Source organism: Geospiza fortis, unplaced genomic scaffold, assembly GCF_000277835.1.
Source record: "Geospiza fortis unplaced genomic scaffold, GeoFor_1.0 scaffold367, whole genome shotgun sequence".
NCBI lineage: Eukaryota > Metazoa > Chordata > Aves > Passeriformes > Thraupidae > Geospiza > Geospiza fortis.
In genome coordinates this window covers 58,901-68,721 of record NW_005054746.1, presented here as the reverse complement: position 1 = coordinate 68,721, position 9,821 = coordinate 58,901, and the positions used below count along the sequence as shown (strand labels likewise).

At 54.0% G+C, this 9,821-nt stretch overlaps 1 protein-coding gene across 1 annotated transcript in view; it reads right to left on the bottom strand.

The window, feature by feature from the left end:
* Positions 1 to 9,821, bottom strand: part of PTK7 (protein tyrosine kinase 7 (inactive)) — a 20,275-nt gene that overhangs the window by 7,547 nt on the left and 2,907 nt on the right. The window contains exons 2-8 of the mRNA XM_014311342.2: positions 4,333 to 4,626; positions 3,726 to 3,828; positions 3,032 to 3,222; positions 1,935 to 2,082; positions 877 to 1,007; positions 363 to 629; positions 37 to 170 (exon numbers count right to left, since the gene is read on the bottom strand). Coding sequence (XP_014166817.2) covers positions 37 to 170; positions 363 to 629; positions 877 to 1,007; positions 1,935 to 2,082; positions 3,032 to 3,222; positions 3,726 to 3,828; positions 4,333 to 4,626 — 1,268 coding nt within the window. The remainder of the gene's footprint in view (positions 1 to 36; positions 171 to 362; positions 630 to 876; positions 1,008 to 1,934; positions 2,083 to 3,031; positions 3,223 to 3,725; positions 3,829 to 4,332; positions 4,627 to 9,821) is intronic.

Genomic DNA, 9,821 nt, shown 5'->3' with positions numbered 1-9,821 from the left:
GCCCGGGAGGGGCAGGGGCTTGCCTTGTGGCCTCACCTCAGAAATGGAGACGCCGTTGCGGTACCAGGTGACGGTGGGCTTCAGGGAGGCCTTGCTGAGGCAGTGCAGGTATCCTGGCTTGCTCTCCTCCAGCTGGCTGTCCTTGGGCATCTCCACCCATTTGGGTACCGCTGGGCACAAAGGCAAGGGGTTACACAGAGGGGTCAGTACGCCTCTGGCCAGCAGCAGTGCAAACACACCCGCAGCTCATCCATGAGAGGTGCCTCTCTGTATCAGTGAGGTAATGAGCCACGCTGCCCAGCTCATCCTAACCCCCTACCCAGCCCCTCTTCTGCTCCCACCCTTTTCAGAAAGTTTCCTACTAGCCACAGTGACGCTCAGCTCCTGTTTCTTCTCTCCAGCCTTGTTGGCAGCATGGCAGGTGTAGATCCCTGCATCCATCTCAGTGATACTGGTGAAAATGAGCTGCTCTGCCTCTTGGTACACCCTGCCAGCAGTGGGAACTCGTTCCTGGTTTCTCTCCCACCAGACCTGGGGTGTGGGTATGCCCTGTGGGGCAGTGCAGGACACGCGGTGCCCCTGGTTTGCTGTCAACACTTTCGGGGAGAAGGGCGCCATGTCTTCAATCTCTGAGAGGAACAAGAGACCACACAGCTCAAAGAGGGCAAGAAGATGTAGCCAACCCACCAACACCATCATTCACAGGGGAGGCACCATTTAAAGGTGAGAGCACACAAACTGTTTGCTCCCCTCATCCAGACAGCAAGGACGAACCATTGCATGTACTGACCCACTGCTATATTGTCACATAGCTCCAGGGTGACACTGGAGCTCTGGGGACCCGCTGCCCACCCTGTCAGCAGCCCCAGACCTCACCTGCCAGCCGCAGAGTTGCCTTCAGCACGAGAGTTTTCCCCCTCTGCCCGTGGCCAACGCACTTGTAGACACCGGTGCTGCGAGCCCTCACCTGGGTGATCAGCAGGGAGCCATTGGCAAACACGGTGGTCCTGGGCACGTGGGGAGAGCAAGGGCTCAGTGGGCATCTGCAGGACATGGGCCACAGCTACAGAGCTGAGATGTCCTGCATGAGCCCGTGAAACCAGGAGGGGCCACGCCAAAGCTTCCCACCACATGTAAACAAGATGGTTGGGATATATTCTTCATGGAGGAAATGAGCTCGCAGAAGTTTTTTTTTCTTGGTGAAGAGCTGGTTCCCACCAAAAAATGCATCAGCAAGCAGGAGCCAGTTCTGGGAGCACACAGAGCCAGGAGGAGGGGCAGGGGACACAAGGTGGCGCCCGGGGGCTGCCAGCACCCAGATGGCACTGCTTGCTTCCCAGAGTCTGGAAGAGACATCCCAGCTCCGGGATCACTGCCCTGCCCTGCAGACTGCCCCATGCTTAGGCTGTCTGGGGCTTAGAAACACTCCTGGCTCTGGGGATCACCATGCACATGGATGTGGAAGTGCAGAGAGCCATGGGCCCAGTGATTGCTGTGCAGATGTTGGGGGTTGGGAGGCGTTCCCAAGTCTGAGGATCACCATGTGTTGGTATCTAGTACTAGGACACATCCCTGACTGTGAATTGCCCCAAGTGGGTGTGTGGAGCTTGAGCTTCCCTGCCTCCATAGAATCACCACATCTGGGGCTGAGAGACATCCCTGACTGTGGGGCCATCACGCATGGGCATCTAGAACTGACAGCCCCACAGATTTGTGTGAGGACAAACGGCTCCCTGAGTCCTGTTCAGGTAAATGCCATGCACAAGGACCAAGTCCCTGCTAAACCCAAGCCAGTCAAACTGAGAAACCAATGCCCATGACCACTCTGATGTTGTGTGCTTGCCCTCAGGTACAGGCAGGGTTTGAACTCTCCCTTCTGGAACACAGTGCCCCACTCCTCCCAGCCCTGCCCCCATCACTGGGGTCCCTGTTACTTGGATCTGTTGGTGACAGGGTTGTCTTCAAAGAGCCACTCCTGCGTGGGAGGGGGCACGGCTGCAAACTGGCAGTCAAACATGGCCTCTTCGTTCTTGGTCACGATGAGGTCCTGAGGGACGATCACTGCCTGAGGAAAGCTCTCATCTGCAATGGCAGAGACCACAGGAGGGTGAGAGGGACAGAGGGGCCTGTGGTGTCCCCGCACCAGTGCTCTGGGAAAAGCTCAAAGAAGAGCTGGGTGTGCCCTGCAAGCCCAAAGGAGGCAAATGTGCTGGCACAGCTGGAGTTAGGGACTCAGAGCCCAGGAGCTGCTCAGAAGGGGAAAACCCCTTCTGTTTCCAGCATGGCCCTGAGCACCCTGGTTCCTAGTGAACAGATCAAAGCTGACACTGGACAGCAAAATTCCCCTGTCCAGTTCCAAATACTCTGCTAATGTCAGCAATTCTTGCCCTCCTTAGGGCTTTCCTCCAAAGGCCAACAGGGCATTTAGCCACATGGCAATGACACCAGCAAAACCAGAAGCACCTACAGCCTCCAGGGTGCTCCATTACAAAAGAAGACAGCATAAATCTGCTCCAGAAAGACACAGGGGCAAATTAACACACAGAGACAGGGCTAGGCTCCAGCCTGGCTGTGGTGGTGTTCGGAGGGGTTTTAGGATGAGGGAAGAGACAAGAATGTTGACTTTATGTTTCAGAAGGCTTGATATATATTATATTAAAACTATACTAAAAGAATAGAAGAAAGGATTTTATCAGAAGGCTAGCTAAGAACAGAAGAAGAACGATAACAAAAGCTTGTGACTGACTGAGACAGTCTGGACAGCTGGACTGTGACTGGCCATTAATTAGAAACAATTACATGAGACCAATCACAGATCCACCTCTTGCATTCTACAGCAGCAGAGGATGGTTGTTTACACTTTGTTCCTGAGGCTTCTCAGGAGAAAAAATCCTAAGGTAAAACATGTCTTTGACACCTGGCCAGGATTTGTTGGGTCTGTCTCTGCCCAGAAGCTTTGCACAGAGGAAAGCCACACTAGCAGCAGAGCAGGCTGCGGGCAGGGCAGTGTGACAGCTGGGACACAACTCACCGATGACATTGAGCGTGAAGTTGTCGTGGCTGCAGACGGAGCCGACGGCGCTGCGGGCGCAGCAGTAGTAGAGCCCGTTGTCATCGGGGCTGGCGCTCGGCAGGGTCAGCGTCCGCTCCTTGTTGCTGACAGAGTAGGAGCTGTGGCTCTCCGGGAGGGGGACACCGTCCCGGAACCACTGCCACGTGGGGCTGCAAGACAGGGGCGGGCGGGTGAGCACGGGCACGGCGCCGTCAGGGCTGCCCCGGGAGCGGGTGTGCGGAGGAGACAGCCCAGAGATGGCCCAGTGCCCTGGCTCTCCGTGCCCGCTGCCGGCCCCGACACAGACACGAAGCCATGAGACATGCAGCCAAGGGGGACGGGACACGACTGGGAAGCGACGGAGAGTGACTGCAGCACACCAAGCAGCTCAGCAGCTGGGCTGTGCCAGCCCATCCTTACTGTGCTCCTCGCTAGGCGGCTCTGGGGAAGCCGTTTGCCTTCTCCCGCGGCGCTCGGCACAGGCTCAATCCTGCCTTTGGCCTTCCCTGACTCTACTGAATTCTTGCGGGAGAGAGGAGGGGAGGTGGGGGAGGAGCAGAAAGAAAAAAGGTGGCGGGGAAGAGGGAAGGGGATAGAGAGAGAGAAAGAGAGACCACACAGCCAAGGTGCAGGGGCCCCTGGCAGGGTCCACTCCTCAGGAGGCAACCCTTACCGTGGGTGGCCATCGATGTGACACCGCAGCACCACTGTGGAGGAGGGCTGGATCTCAGCTACGCTGGCCGGCTGCTTCAGAACCACGCTGCCTGTCTCAATCCCTGTGGGATCAAACAATACCAACACAGCTGGCTCTCCAAACCTACAGAGCCCAGGTGCTGGTTAGTGGTGACTCACTGATAAGAAGAGGAGGCAGCAAGGGCACAAGCATGCTTAGAGATACACATGCCCTCAAGCCAGTGTGGAGTAAAGAGACACCCACACTGCAGAGATCCCACTCTGCCCTATGTAGCTGTTCTTTGAGGGTTAAGGTGAGTTCTGAAAGAACATACTTGCCGCAAATGTCCCAGTTTCATATGCACAAACAGGAAAGGGGACAGGAGAAAGCATCTCTGACACCCTCAGGGACACCAGAAGACACAAGAGGACTACAGGGCAGGATGGACATGGCAGCTGGAGAGGAATGCTACTTGAGCAGCCCAAGCTGTCCAGTCCCTGTCTGACCCACACAAGCATTAGCAGACAGCCTGGCAAAACTATTTCCAGCCTTGGGCCCTCCCAAGAGAATGCTTTTCCCCGTGCACCATGGGCAGCCCCACACTCACACTTGATGTTGAAGGAGGCGTTGGCCGTGCGCGCCTCCTCCCCGGTGAGCACGTTCCTCGCCAGGCACTGGAAGAGCCCGGCGTCCCGGTGCCGGTCCACGGCGGCAAACTGGAGGTTGCTGCCCTCCTTGAAGCGCTGCTCCGTGTCCTGGACGGGAATTCCGTCCTGCAGCCACTGGAACTCCACGTCCGCCGGCTCCTTGACCTCGCAGCGGAGGATGGCGCTGCGGCCGTGCAGGGCGTCCTGCGAGTAGGGCTCTTTGGTGAAAAGAATGCTCGCCTGTGTGCCCACGGCTGCAAGGTAGGAAAGGGAGGGCACGTTCAGAGCAAGGGAAGGAGAAGAGTGGATCAGGTGAGCATGTGCTGTTCTCAAGGGTCTCCAGACAGCCAGAGACATGTTAGGAGAAACACAGCTCAAAGCACATCTGTCAAAACTCATTCAGAGTTTGAACAGATCTGTGCTTGGATGCCAGCACAGCTGCTTTAAGCCTGTCTGCAGCAATCACTGGAACAGGGCTGCCTGAGCTTGCCACAGCCAAGGAGAGCCCTCTGCTCCCTGGGGACAGGGGCATTAAGAGGGAGCTCCCACGACCCACTAGTGAGTGTCACACTCCCAGCCTGAACAGAAAGATGTCTTGCAATGTATGAGCCAGGAAGGCAGTCACCAAAGCCCTGGAGAGCAAGCAGCCTCCTGGGCACTTGCAAGGTTTCTTTGAATGCTTCTTGTCCTGTTTTTTGGGATGCAACCTAAGTTCCAGCCTTGCACCACGATTGTCCCTGATCAGAAACACGCACAGACTGTTTCTAGGTTTTCCTCAAAGTCCCTCTCCTCAGGACTATGTCTCTGACTCACCTCCACAGCCCCAGCAATCACGCAGAGAAACGCTGGTGTGGAACAAGGATTATCTACGTGAATAAGCACAGCAGCTGCTGGAACACAGCACAAGAGGATGCAACAGGGACACCACAAACTTGCGCTGGTGACTCAGCCCGCTCGCAAGCAGGAGCGGAAACAACAAACTGCAATAGCTGTCCTTGTGTCAGCTAGTGGCCTGAGGGGCTGGAGGCATCTCTCTACAGAGATGGAAACCCCCAAGAGCCCACCTTGACACATTAATGCCCATCCAAGAGCTCGGGCAGGGTGCTTCCCGGGCAGTGCCTGGCATGGCTGCTGAGGGAACCTCTCACACATTTCCAGATCTGGCTGCTGGCTACCCCAGCCAGCCCTGCAGGCACTCTGCTCTGGTTACCAGCTGGAAAAGCAAGGGAAGCAAACAAAAGGCAATTCAGCACATGAGGATGGCTCTTGGACTCTGTCACCAGCACCATGCTCTGCAGGGAAAGGGGCCAAGCCAGGCAGATTTTGAGCTTCTTAGAATGAAGACGAACAAGAGCAGGGTCAAAACAGTGTGCTCCCACCACTGCAGGAGAAACAGCTTCAGAAAGTGGTTGCCTGGGTAAGTTACATGAGCAGTATCAAAGTCCAGCTGAAAGGCAGCTCCTCTCTGGACACTCAGCCACATCCCCCTACCCAGCATCTGTATAAAAGCCTGGTGAAGGGATATGATTTGACAACACATCTCAGTCAGACAGAGCTAGGGATAAGGAATCCTTTTCCAAAAGAGATGTTTTGAAGACCATCAAATTCCAGGAAGCCACAAGATCCCTACCCATGCTGGAAAGCCTTTGGAGCCTGCTACACAGTGCAGGGGCCGAGGCAATGCTGCTCATGGGCACCCTGGTGTCAGGCACACATTTCCTGCAAGGCTGGTCTGTGCTCCCCCACTCACAGCAGCAAGGCACTGACACAGGCACTCAAACAGGGCTTCACACCTGTCCCAAACACATCAGCCAGGAGCAGGGGCTGGATTTTGAAGTGACCCTTCTGTCACTGAATTCCCAACTGAATTTCCTCTGATCCCAGAGCTGTGAACTCTGAATTTGGCTGTCCTGACTTCTGCAGCAGAACAGCCAGCTCCATGCATTTCTCTGGAACCTGCTGATGGTCCTGTTTCCCTGAGTCTCACACTGAGCCAAGTCCCATCAACATGCTGTGCTCCAAGGGTCAGCATGTCCAGTGAAGCCTCCATGGGCAGCTGCCATGCACTCCCCTAAAGGTAGGAACTATCCATCAGCCTGTGACAGCTGGCTCATGAACCTGAGATGAACACACGCCTCAAGGTGATACAACGTGCAGGAACATGTGTCACATCAGATCTGTCCCAAGGAGGGCGCTCAGCAAGGCACCCAGCCTCACTCAAACACAGCCGTGTGCTCCATAGCCTAAAAGCTCCAGCACATCAGGAGCTGAGCTCACACCAGAACTGCTGCTGGGTCAAAGGGGCAGGAGGAAAGGGGAACAGAGCACTCAAATCCACTCAGGTTTGAACCTACAGGACCCAGGACTGTTATTTTCCCCAGACATGCCTCAGGCATATTTCCATCAAACCACACCTGTACGGGACAAAGCACGTGCCAAGTGCCAGGGTACACAAAGCTCATGCAGGAGATGGATTTGTTCTGCTCTTGGAGTGTCAGCCTACTGATCATGCCAGTGCTGGAGTTTGTGATGAGACACCTCTCTCTGAAGGGGCAGACCATTAGGGTATTGAGATTATATTTTAAATTACATGCACTTCTAGCATTAAATCATCAGCATTACCAATGTAACACCAAAGAGCATCAGAGCTGTTTTCAGCCCATCTCTGACAGCACAAGTGCACTTCACTCAGCAGTGACCACCTGAGAGCTTCAGCTGCCTCATCACATGCATCCTGCTGCTCCAGCATGCCCCATGGCCAGGGAGGAGGACATGGCTCTGTGGACAGAGGACATGATGGTGGCTTGGCACAAGTCCCACACGGGAAGCAGGGATTTTACCAGGTGTCAGGAAACGCTGGGATCCAGCTCCCTGGTGAAACAGGAGGAATTATTCATGTTGTTGTTTTCCACGCTGGGGAAATGGACACAACCATTTCAGCTCAAGCAAGATGCCTGTGATGAACAGCTCATGAGCGCAAGTGTCAAGGCAAAATGCGATAAATAAATGTTAAAAGTGCAGCAAGAGCCACTAACCTGTGTTTTGTTCAACAATAGCATCCAAGGTGCCACTGGTGAACTGGCTACACATGCTGGAAACCATTGTCCCAACCATGTATCACATCTGGGCTCCAAGGAAAGACCAGGAGCAGCTAGATGTGGTCCAGAGGAATCCTACTTGAGTTTTGGGGCGGAAGACATCAGAAGCCCAGAGGTGGCCACAGCTTTTCACAGTACTTCAATCCAGAGCACCAGGGCCCAGTGCTGGGAGATGGGAGCTGCCTGGAAGAGCTGCACAACCCTGGCCCAGGAAAAGGCTGCAGTCAGCAGGGTCTGTGCATCCCCCTCCACCTCCTGGACTTTTGGGACAGAGGCTCAAGGAAGCTCCCTAACGAGAGGATTGCTGTGTGGGATGCCATTATGCCAGAGTTTGGGTAAAACCTGTACAAAGCCAAAAATCTCCACTGGTGCTGAGTAAAGAAAATTTGTTGTTCCACTCAGCAGCTGCAGGACCTCCCAGCTCTCCTGTGTGGCAGAGCCATGGCCATGTGTGGCTCAGCCACTGGAGGCTACCCCAGAGAAGAGAGCAAAGGCAACCCCAGCTCACACTGGACACCTTCCCAACAGCTTCTGCTGTGGTTTCATGAGCTCATCTGGGCTGGGACACATTGCTGGGAGCTGCTGAACAAAGCAAAACGCTTCCCTTAGTGAGAGTCACCTCAAAAACGATCCAGCAATGCCACATCAGCCTTAGCAAGACAGAGGCAGTGCAGAGCTCTCCCCCAGCAACACAGCTGGGCCAGCCATGGTCCTGCAGAGCCCACGCCAGCATGGAGCATTCGCAATGTGTGTGCTGGCAAACATCCGGCCTCTGCACACGCATGTGACACCAGCCACCCCTGGCCGGGAGAAAAAGAAACCCTCCGCACATGTTTCTGGACTAAAACTGCCTCAACCGTGGCTACAGAAAGCTTTTCAGGAAAGCTTCAGCCAGATTAGATAAACATGGTTGAAATGCAGCACACTTGAAAACACCCAGAGGGGTGCTACCCAAAGGATACTCAATTGAAATGCAAAACCCTCAATTGAGGTGATAGATAAAGGTTAAGTGAATTGTATAGGGAGGTTCAATTGGTACCTACAGGTCCTCAGGGTACCATCCCCACACACCACAAAGCAAATCATCTGCAGGGAGGGGACATGGACTAGCAGGATACACAAGGATGGAGAGAAGAGCAGGCTCAGATCCCATCCTGGCTGTGAGATCATCCTTCTGGCAAAGATCTGAGTGCAGGAACACAGCATCCTTCAGGCAGCGGCACCCTCCACTCAAAACTAATTTCATTTTTTTAGGCAGGCAAATAGCAGCTTCTCAGGAAAAACAGTGACACTGATACACCTGCATCACCAGTCCTAGTTTCTAACAAGTGTATCTCAATTCACTTTTCTGTCTTGGGGTGTCCCCAGGTATTGAATTTGCAGGCACTCCCGATGAGGGGAGAGAGAATGATGAGGAGGACTCCATCTTATCAGAAGGCTAATTAATTACTTTATTATACCATATTATTCTATACATCTAAAACTGAACATGCCAAGCACTCAACTCTGCACACAACTCGTGATTGTCACCCAACAGTCCCAACACACACTCACTCTCGGCCCTGACAGGCCAAGGAAACAAAACACCATCACTTTGGGTAAACAATCTCCATATTGCATTCTCCTTTTGCACAAACACAGGCACAGCAAATGATAAGAATTGTGTTTTCTTTCTCTGAGGTTCAGAGAATGCAAAACCCAGAAATATCCTTGGGAAGAATTGTGCCTTGATTTTCTCTGTGAGGAGAAATTTGGGGCTGCAACCAGGACTCGGCCATTGCTGAACTCCAGCCTGAGCACATGCAGAGCATTTCAGGGTGACAAATAAAATCAACAAAGCCATATCCAGGACAGACTTCTGAGCAACTCTATGAAGTCAGTCACTGCTGTCTGAAGCTCTGCAAAGTTTTCAATCCTGTGGGATTGCCAGGAAGCAAAGAACTCTCCACACCTCTGGTAGAGGACACACAGCCCCATGGTAGCCACTCCCTCAAAGGCTGCCACAGCATTAATGCAGTGATGTGGCAGCAGACTCAGCACGGACTGGGAATGTCTTTGGGACTATTCTCCAGAGCCAGAAGTGCTAACTAGAACTCACTGCTTTAATGCCTCGGTGCCAGTTCCACAGGCTCACCCGGGCACACTCCAGCACCCAACACCGCCTGGGTGCTGCAGAGCAACCGTGCAAGCTGAGGAGACCAGGCAGCACATCTCCTGCCCTGCCTGCCAGGCCAGGCTGCCTACATCTTGAAACAATCCGAAAATCCTGGTCTCCTTGCCTCACGACATCGCTTGGGAATGCGGCCTCAACCACAAAGGCTTCAGCTGCTGCACAGCCCCAGATTCCTGCT